This window comes from Actinia tenebrosa, unplaced genomic scaffold, assembly GCF_029948245.1.
Source record: "Actinia tenebrosa isolate PJP-AT-01 unplaced genomic scaffold, QUT_ActTen_1.0 PGA_scaffold4__44_contigs__length_22323623, whole genome shotgun sequence".
In the NCBI taxonomy this organism is placed as follows: domain Eukaryota; kingdom Metazoa; phylum Cnidaria; class Anthozoa; order Actiniaria; family Actiniidae; genus Actinia; species Actinia tenebrosa.
This window is the reverse complement of record NW_028292581.1, coordinates 22,111,543-22,121,324: the sequence shown is the minus strand read 5'-3', so window position 1 is coordinate 22,121,324 and position 9,782 is coordinate 22,111,543. Positions and strand designations below refer to the sequence as shown.

The following is a 9,782-nucleotide window of genomic DNA, read 5'->3' as shown; positions in this document are numbered from 1 at the left end:
TTTATGGAACCCACGGTAAGTGAAGGTGTATCCAACTTAACTTCCGCAAAACAAAGGATCGTGAAGTAAAGAATTTTACAGTCCAATTTTTATTCCTCAAACGATATCTAATAGTACAAATATGGTATAATCATCACTTCACCTAACTTCTTCCCACTCGGTTGTGCATAAGGCCTTGATTGACGTAATCATAGCACAGGTTTATGGGAACAAGACCCAACCTCCCTCCTCCTGAACCACGCCCATTACCCGACTCCGCGAGTTTTACTTAGTTTCCAGGACCTTTAATGCAAATTGATCTACCCAGCCATTCCCAGAGTGTTTCAAACTAAATTTAAAGTTCAAATGACAGATTTAGACTTATTTTAATATCTTAAAATGTTCTTAAATGAAAATATTTAAATTAAAGAAAAGAGTAGATTATCGAATTCTGTGTTTGAGAGTTTTACTTCATAGCTATTATACTGTTTCTATTAATCCTTTCTCGTTATATTTGCAGTTATCTCCAATGATCAGTATCTTTTACCTGTTACTTGATTGGTTTTTCACACTAGAAAAGGAGAAAGAAACGAAAGAAACCTTTGAGTTAATAGTCCCTTTCACAGTTCCCTGCGCCACCTTGAAAGGTAGCCGTGCCTTTGTAATGAAGCGAGACGAACGGTGAGCTTGCAATGATTGGGACATTTTTTAACACCTTCGACAATTATTCACATGTCTCTATCATTGCAAGCTCAACCGTTCGTCTCGCTTCGATGCAAAGGCACGGCTACCTTTCAAGATGGCGTAGGGAACCGGAAGGGGACCACTGAGTAAGTCTTCGTTACTCGGTGCTGACCAGCAGGAACGCAGGCTCTAGATACGATATTGATCCAATACGAGCTGCATGCATGGGACTTTTCTGTGTTCGATAAACAAGATGCATTATGGTCTGGCTTCGGTACAAACAACACCATATTAGGCATGATGAACAAAAGATATTCGTACCGAAGCTAGACCACAATGCACCATGTTCTCAATCTCAGAAAAGTTCTATGGGTTTACAACTTCGCTACAGTCCTTTAGCTGTCATTATCAAACTTAGGATACCCACCACAAAAACTACTTACCTGACGGTTTGACATGATGACATGACATTCAATAGTTGATTCTGTACGTCCATCAACATATCAATGGCTTTCTGTTTCTTCCTGTCTTCGTCAGTCACAGGACCAGAAGCGCTGCTGCTAGCTTCTCTGATTCTCCTCGCCTTTTCTTCGGCTTCTAGTTTCGATACTTGTTTACCGAGTGTCTTGTGCAATAATTCTTCGTGCATAAGTTCTTTTCGATTAGACTGATCAACCAAAGTCATTTCTTTCTTTACCTTCTTTTCTTTCTAAATACAGGAAAATCACATTCTCGTACCCAGATCCTACTCATGCTACTGCAAATAAGTAGGGTCTGGGTTCGAGAATGAGAAAAAGGCATAAAATCGGTTGGTATCAATGACGTCAATTTTGTGGTCACGTGTAGAATTCTTACTAAGTCGATGGAAATTTGTTTTCAAAATAGGAAATATTCATAGATGGTTGAGAATGGAGGCGGATGTTGCATGCATTTTACCTTCAATTTTCCAAATAACCTGAGCAAATCTTCTTGTACTTGAATAAGAGTTTTATCAACTGCATTATATCCCGTATTTCGCCTTTGGTTGTATTCGTCCACTTTTTGTTGTCTTGTTATCTCGAATTCTTCTTTAAGCTTCTTTTTGGTCGGCATCCTACGAATTTCCTGCAAAACCATTTCCTTGTTTTCCTCTGTTAATAGACGTTGTTTGTTTTCTTTCTTCTCTTGTTCTTTCTGTTTCAGGAGTACGTTTTTGAATTATGAGTTTTATAAACGAGGTGCATTCTGGTCTTGCTTGGGTACAAACGACACCATAAAAGGCATAAACAAAAAATTGTATCCAAAGTAGCTAGACCGCAATGCATTATGTTCTCTATCTCAGAAAATATCTATGTTATTATAATCTGTACGAGTGATACACCAGAGTTTTTCTTTTTGGGGCAGGGAACGGACAAGTTTTGTGTTGGGTGGAAGAGGATGATAATAATAATAATTATTATTATTATAATTATAATAATAATAATAATTATTATTATTATTATTATCATTATTATTGGAAGAGGATAGAGGAAGGGGATTCGACCATGCATAGAGCAGTTGTAAAGTGCTGTCAGTATAATTAATGAGCATAGCAGAAATCTCGAGTCGGTATGGCGCGTGTGGAGTGTGACGAATAGAAAACTGCGCATGCTTTATGACTGCAATACCTGCAATGTCCTGAAAGCATTCAGAAGATCCTCATGCACAAGGGACAGTCTGGCATTAGTGTCTGCCATCGCCAAACTCTCTTCACTTTCTTCAGTCAATAGTACTTCCATTTGTTCAATCCTTCTCTGTCGTTCGTCTTCAATCGCCCGCTTGCTACGTCGAAAACTTGCTTTCTTCAACAACTCTTCCTGCATTCTTTCTTTGGCGACTTCTGCAGCTCGTCTTTCCTTTTCACATTCTTCTTGAAACTTTGCCTGAAACACGCAATATGGAATCAAGAATTTGATTGGATAAATCAATTGTTTGCATTTTGATTTGTTGATAGCGATCAAGCCATTCAAGTGTACATGTCAAGGGAAGCCCGACATTTGACTTACATTATGAATAGCAAACAGATGTAGAAGTTCTTCTTGCATGCTTGTCACGTGATCTGACGTTTCGCGAAGGTCAAGGTCATCTGCCAAGGATTGAGTGAAAGGAACAGACATGCGTCGTTTCTTCTCGTTGTCTTCAGCCATGTCAACCAGTCTTGTAGTTTGACTCGGATTTTCCCCCTCGAGAGAGAGAACCGATAACGAATTCATTTCAGACCTGCGTTTCGTATCTTCTTGCGCATGTGCAACGTCCTGGTCACGAAAGCAACAAAATCGCTAAATTACTAAAATCACGTTGCTTGTTTTTTTTAAAAAAAAGTTAGAAAAATAAAAGATTCAACTGACATTAACCCAATGCATGTGACGTACTTGCATGGCTATCAAATGGCTTCCGAGCTTTCTGAACCAATAACAGCCACGCAATTTGCATACCAACCACCAATTACAATCTGCTTAAATACGGAAGCCACTTGAGTGTAATGTACTTCATGTTTCTCCTTCGTACGATCGCACGAAGACATCCAGGAGCTACAACGTATCCCCAGTGACTTCTCTAAAGCTTACTAGTTTGTTCCCTCCTGTTTTCCCCACAAAACTTGAGCTTTTAATTTTGATTTGAAATGCCTACCACTTTTCCAAAGTGTCTTCTCAGAAGCTGTTTCATCCCTTCCAATTCTTGCAACACGTCATCGGCATCAAAATCACTCTCGCTGCTTTCGTCCGACATTTTATCAGTTTCCGTGAATTTGTGCACTATCTGATGCGGAATTGAAAGATTTTTAATTTGGTTGTGTCGTCATCTTAATGCTAATATAGTTTATGACGTCAGATTACAAAATTAGACCAAACTTTGGGCCATAAGTCTTTGCGCGCGCGAAGTCCAAAAACATAATAAACCTTTTCAGAAATATATTTTGGAAGTCTATTTAAAGTACTATTTTTTAACTAATAAAGCAGGCACGATTTAAGAGTTTATGGAGAGAAAAAAAGGAAGAAAAAAGAAAGAAAGAAAGAAGAAGAAAAAAGAAAGAAAGAAAGAAAGAAAAAAGAAAAAGAAAAAAAAAGAAAAAAAGAAAAAAAAAAAAAGAAAGAAAGAAAGGAAGGAAGGAAGAAAGAAAGAAAGAAAGAAAGAAAGAAAGAAAGAAAGAAAAAACTGATAAAGCAATTTCTGCCCTTCCTTCCCCTCCCCCACTAGCAATTCAAATCACGTGTGCATTCATAATAACACACGTTCGAATTTTCACTAGGGTCTCCTCAACAACAGCTGAAAAATGCCTGCTTATTTATTGCTTCTATCAACTCTCCTTTCCCAAGGAATAACGATTCATAGTACAGAAGAAAGCGTCTTTCCCAGAGGCCATCTACAGCCTTTAGGCAGCCATCGTGATCCTGACAACAGTTTAATCGATGAACTTCATGATGTTCCTTCCGCTAAAGATTTTTGGGAACGATATGTGAAACCTTCTCGAGCTGTTGTCTTGAGAGGTGCCGCTAAAAACTCGCCTGCTTTTACTAAATGGACTGATGAATATCTGGCTAAGCATTATGGAGACTTAGTAGTTCGCTTAGAAAGAAAGAAAGAAAAAAGCGGAGCAGTGCCAGTTGGTGTTAAAGGCATTGGACTTGACACTATAGGCAAGTACGCCGTACTGTTAACTTGATTAAACTAGATAAAGTTAGGTTTAAAACTACTTTTTTAAGACTTCCGAATCTTTATATTTATTCTTTAACCACTGTATATAGTCTGTGATTTTTGCGATAATCACGAAATTAATGTTTATTCATGAAAAAGTTCGTGTTTTTTAAAGTCCTTTGACATTTATTCATGAAAAGTCCAAGCAATTCAAGTCTCAATCAATTAATCTTTATTATTTTTGTTCCAGCTATTACTGTAAAAATATTTTTAATTCCTTCAGAATTTGTTATTTTTTTAAATTTTTTGAACCTCTTCTTCTCGTTGCAAAGACAAGAAATTTCCATCGAAATATTTCAGAAGAAAACGTGTTTACAAGAGCATTTTGGTTTCAAGTGCTCATGAGTTCAACCAGCTGTCAAAACCCTTTCATTAACAACAGCTGGAGATCTTAAAACACTCCGTAAGAACAGGCATTATCACTTGCAAATTATCAATATTGTTAGTTGAAAATTATAATGTTTGATTGTCTTACACCCACAGTACCCCATGTATGTTATAATTGTTTTAGATATATATCAATAATGATTAGAGATGCAAATGACAGCAAATATGTTTGGCCCTACCAAAATTCCTACCAAAGTTTGTCCCAACCAAAATCTCATTTGCACTAGAATGTAAGAAACTATTTGTCAAACCTGTAGCTGTAACTAAGTTGTTTATTATTATAATTATTATTTATTATTATTAAACCACTCTTTTTGTCTTTGCATATTCAAAAGAAGACTAGTGATAAGGTCAGGTTTTTGGCTTGAGGCCTCTGAAGCAGAGACAATAAGCTAGGGTTATCTTCGGTGTAATATTATTTATGCTGCTCTTTTGTTATATCTATTGTGACTCATTCATATATTGTAAAGCTGGCATTGTTTTTTTTTTTTGGTATTGTGATGTCAGCTGTGCTGTATAAATCATACTACGCCAGAGATAAGCCGACAATAATGGCTCCTTTGAAGTTTGGTTGACTGGAACAAATTTTGTAACCCTCCCCTCCCCCCCCAAAAAAAGACAAAAAACACATCTGCACTGTTCCCATGATGACAGATTTCTTGGTAGCACAACAAGGATTTGCCTAGGGCAAATGCACCTGACAACAAATCTCATTCAATTTGCTATAAGAACTTATATTCCTTTGGGGTGAAAATGATATTTTGTTTATCACTTTTGCATTTAGTGATAAGATGGCGAAAATAATCTAAGGGGATAAGGGTAATATACAAGATATTACCAATGGGGGGGGGGGGGGGGTAGGGTGAAATCCTAGGGGGCTAAAATGTTCATCTAAGGCTGCATTTATATGGTACTAGACAAATTTTGAACCGGTCAAAAAGATGTATGTTTAGGGGTTCCATTCACACATGAATGAGCTATCTAGTAAACAAAAATTTCTGGTTCCATATAAACAGAACATATTTTTTATACAATTAAAGAGAGGGCTTTGTGTAAATGGTTTATACCGGTCAAATGTTTGGCTGGTTCAAAATGTGCCCGGTACCATGTAAATGCAGCCTAAGGGCTATGTATGAAACCACAAAAAGGAAATGTTCTAAAATATTTTTGAACTTCAACACAGGGAATTTTATCAAGCATTACCATCAAACTAACAGCTATATTGTGTCTGAGTTACCCACACCCATGTGGCATGATTTTCAAGTGCAACCTTGTCTTCTGTGTGGGTCGTTTCGCAAGCGTCTTGTTGAGGTTGATCTATGGATGAGTGGTGGAGGATCTAGCAGCATTCTACATAAAGACGCTTTTAACGCCATTAACTGTTTATACAATGGAACAAAGGAATGGAAAATGATTGAATATAAATATGAAGACAAAATCTACAAGGCATGGGAACCAGACAGAGAAATTGGAGGATTCTCGCGCATTGATCCTCTTAAAGTTGACTTGATAAAGTACCCCAAGGTGGCTGAGGTACCTTGGTCATTTGTGACCATCAATGCAGGGGATTGTTTGTTTTTACCAAAAAGTAAGAAGCAAATTTTAAAATCTAGATGCCCTGAAACAATTTTTTTAGATTTTTTAGATTCCCTTGAGCATTATTTCTTTCTTTAATAGGAATGCTTTTCAGCTATGGTGCAATGTTTTCCCATTTCAGACCATGTGTCTTTCCCTTGAGTATCATTTCTTTCTTCACTAGGAATGCTTATTTTTGCTTTGTATCAAACAGGTTACTATCATCAGGTCACTTCATATGGCACTATGAACGTAGCTCTCGCCATTTTGTTCTCAAGGTTCGAGGGGGAAGAAAATATTGATCTAAGTGATTGTCATGGTAACAAGTCTTATACACCGTTAAGTGAATTAGAATTAGACTGGATGTTCCCAGGTCACGGCAACCTTAGTATGGGTAACCCAGATCTTGAGGATGTGAGGTGAGTCATTGTCATGGTAACCATATTTGCTTATAGTAACCTTAATTTTCTTGAAAAGTGTTTTCTTATTTCTTAATCATATGTAGTTTATTACAAACACACACAAGCACTGTGGCAGCCACCAGTGGTGCCTCTGACCTCAATTTCAAAGTTATTTTTGTTTCATGTAATTTATTGTGTAAAATGTAAATGTATATTTTTAATGTTTTGTCAGGGTTGAACTGAAGTGGTTTTTCTTTTCTTTCAGAACAATCCTGATGAAAAGTGTTGAGGAAGGTAATCCAAGGGAGTTTGTCTTCAAGACTTTCAAACAGGTATTTTAATATACGTAATTATATATATTTTATATCAATCAAACAGGAAGTGTTTGCTCTCCTCTATCTCCCCAGGAGAGAGCCAGGTACTCATATTATGAATTTGAAGTAAAAAGGTGATTTTTTTTTTGCAGTATTGTTAGGTATTTATGGTTTATCGTAACTCAGGCAGACATTTCACATCCATCTTTTCCCTATGTTTTTTTCCTTTTCGAACTCATTTTTTCTTTATTTTTCCTTTATTTTTCCGTTCCCTTTCTGATTCCATTCTTTTTGTATTTCCTTTTCCCATTATTTTCTCTTTCATTTCCCCCTGAATTTCTGTATATCTTATTCCATCTTACCATCGATGGCGTTCACGGCCACCATGTTGGATGAATTCAACACCTTAGATTCGTCATTACACTCTTTTCTTCAGTTATATCATCCAACATGGGCACCATGTCTTTTGTTATTTCATTCTCTTGAGAATGATTGAAAACCAGCAATTTTCCCCCATGGGTTATTAGCAGCCCCCCCCCCTCCCCCCTCTTTTAAGTTGAATGGACCAAAATGAATAAAGCTGACATTTTCCCTTGTGATTCCAGATGTTTCCTGAAAAGTCAGATGAATGGGTTGGTAACAAGTCTGAGGAGGTATGTATCAAACAATATTCTGTATTCTTTTGCAATAGTTTTAATTTTAGCAAAGGCTTATAATAACATAATGGCTGGGGACATAATAGCTGGGGGCATAATAGCTGGGGACATAATAGCTGGGAGCGTAATGTTTGGGGGCATAGTAGCTTGGGAGCATAATAGCTTGGGGCATAATAGCTGGGGGTGTCATGGTTAGGGGCAATATAGCTGGGGATGTCATGGCTGGGGGCATAATAGCTGGGGTGTCTTGGATGGGGGCATAATAGCTGGGGTGTCATGGCTGGGGGCACATAGCTGAGAGCGTCATAGCAGGGGACTAATAGCTGGGGGTGTCATGGCTGGGGGCATATAGCTGGGGTGTCTTGGATGGGGGCATAATAGCTGAGGGCGTCATAGCAGGGGACTAATAGCTGGGGGTGTCATGGCTGGGAGCATAATAGCTGGGGGTGTCATGGCTGTCAGTCTTATCATTTTTGCTTGTATTTTAATCTTATTAAAATATTTTCCCCAGATTGCCGCAGCAGTTGGTCTTGACAAGAAGAAGATTATTACCACTGAAGACATCCAGAACCTTAACAGAGACGACTTGCGCAAGATAGCACTTATTGTTCAACCAACTGACCTATCAAACACTGAACTACACGAACATACCTATGTCAACCCCACTGCTGTATGGTATGGGAAACCTGTGGTTTACAGGTGTTTGTAATATTTTTAACACAATGCTTCTTGTCCTTGCAGGGAAATCGTGAAACGTCTCTTGCAAGAAGATGGGAAACTAAATAAAAAGAAATTCATCCATTTCTACAAAAAGGTATTATAAAATAATTGTTATGAATGTCGCCTTCTGATTGATTTGGAGCGCGTGCTTTATGAGAGCACATTGCACGCGCGCGCACTTTCCGTTGCGTCATTCCTATCTAAAATAACGGTTATTGTAATTTGTATTTTATAAAAGAAATAAAAAACTTGCTTGCTGTGCTGTGTGCAGTCATAAAGCACTTGGGGGTTGGCAGAACACTCAAGAAGTGCCGGTCCAGCTCCTAACACTTCTCTCGTGTTCTGCCAACCCCCGCGTGCTTTATGACAGCACACAGCACGCACGCGCGTTTTCTATTTCTTCAATATTATATGGACCTTGACAGTTGATGTGGGTTGCCAAAGTACTTCAAGGATTTTGAATAGTCTTCTAGGGTTACTAGCCACGTTGGGTATTAACGTCATCATCAGCATCAACACCATCTCCATCAGCATTACTGTCATTATATTCAATATCATCGTTATCAGCATCATCATCATTCACCGTCAACAACATCGTCGTCTTCATCACTACCATCTTCATCAGCATCATTTATCATCATCATCATATTTATTAACACCATCGAAATACCCGTATTCTAATAACCACACATTGTGTTCTTTGAAGGAAGCCTATGGAACGGAAAAATTTGCGAATGAGGTAATCAAAGATTTCCAACATATTTCTCAAAAAAAGTTAGACTTAATTTATTCGTAAATCCACGCCTAATTATGCATATTTTAATCGTTACGTCACGCCTGTTTCTATTGGTACATTTTATAATCTCTAATACGCGTTTCAACCCTTGGTTTTGTAGATACTGTCTAAGCTAAGTAAAGATTCAGATAACCAATGGATAAACAAAGAAGATGTATCATCTAAGCTGCGGGAAGCTCTTTCTCCTTACTTTGACAACCAGAGAGAGGAGTATATTCCCCCAGGTGAGATGGAACCTGAAGAGAATGATGCTTACGGCGATGAGAAGGATGACGAGCTACCTTTACAACCAACACATGAAGAACTCTAGTATTATATCATAATTGTATTAAAAGATTGATAATTTATTTAGGAATAGATAACGAGACGTTTTTAAACATTATATTCAGTGGTGCCTCTATTATAGAATTACAATATCTGCTCTAATTGGTGGTCAAACACTTACCAAACACTGACCACCATCGATTTAGCTGATAAAAATTCCGCAGGAGAACTGAAATGACATTAAGTGTTAGGCAGCAACTAATAAACGGCAGCTAGTTGCAACGTCACGAAA

At 37.8% G+C, this 9,782-nt stretch overlaps 2 protein-coding genes across 3 annotated transcripts; one reads left to right on the top strand and one right to left on the bottom strand.

Annotated features, from left to right (window-relative positions):
* Nucleotides 1-428: 428 nt before the first annotated feature.
* On the bottom strand, nt 429-3,411 carry LOC116298454 (uncharacterized). Its single transcript, XM_089036881.1, has 6 exons — nt 3,313-3,411; nt 2,688-2,936; nt 2,310-2,564; nt 1,600-1,836; nt 1,107-1,372; nt 429-550 (listed from the first exon to the last, which is right to left on the bottom strand). The coding sequence occupies exons 1-6, from the start codon at nt 3,409-3,411 to the stop codon at nt 523-525; spliced, it is 1,134 nt and encodes a 377-aa protein (XP_088893007.1). The 3' UTR covers nt 429-522.
* Nucleotides 3,412-3,895: 484 nt separating this feature from the next.
* LOC116298457 (uncharacterized) lies at nt 3,896-9,782 on the top strand. 2 transcript variants are annotated; one of them, XM_031706940.1, is made up of 9 exons: nt 3,896-4,319; nt 5,948-6,352; nt 6,554-6,758; nt 7,006-7,072; nt 7,660-7,707; nt 8,222-8,385; nt 8,452-8,524; nt 9,137-9,169; nt 9,327-9,782. In XM_031706940.1, exons 1-9 carry the CDS (start codon nt 3,956-3,958, stop codon nt 9,534-9,536), a joined length of 1,569 nt encoding a protein of 522 aa, XP_031562800.1. In that variant the 5' UTR covers nt 3,896-3,955; the 3' UTR covers nt 9,537-9,782. The 2 variants fall into 2 exon arrangements, with proteins under 2 accessions (XP_031562800.1, XP_031562801.1); XM_031706941.2 differs by lacking the exon at nt 9,137-9,169.

What these genes read in the sequence shown, in the direction of transcription:
- LOC116298454 (XM_089036881.1), bottom strand. Translation starts at nt 3,411, where the DNA reads ATGTCGGACGAAAGCAGCGAGAGTGATTTTGATGCCGATGACGTGTTG. An exon ending in GAAGACACTTTGGAAAAGTG is followed by an intron (nt 2,937 to 3,312) that starts GTAGGCATTTCA and finishes TTTCGTGACCAG; the next exon opens with GACGTTGCACATGCGCAAGA. An exon ending in ATGCTTTCAGGACATTGCAG is followed by an intron (nt 1,837 to 2,309) that starts GTATTGCAGTCA and finishes CTCCTGAAACAG; the next exon opens with AAAGAACAAGAGAAGAAAGA.
- LOC116298457 (XM_031706940.1), top strand. Translation starts at nt 3,956, where the DNA reads ATGCCTGCTTATTTATTGCTTCTATCAACTCTCCTTTCCCAAGGAATA. An exon ending in GTCAACCCCACTGCTGTATG is followed by an intron (nt 8,386 to 8,451) that starts GTATGGGAAACC and finishes TTGTCCTTGCAG; the next exon opens with GGAAATCGTGAAACGTCTCT. An exon ending in TCATCCATTTCTACAAAAAG is followed by an intron (nt 8,525 to 9,136) that starts GTATTATAAAAT and finishes TGTTCTTTGAAG; the next exon opens with GAAGCCTATGGAACGGAAAA.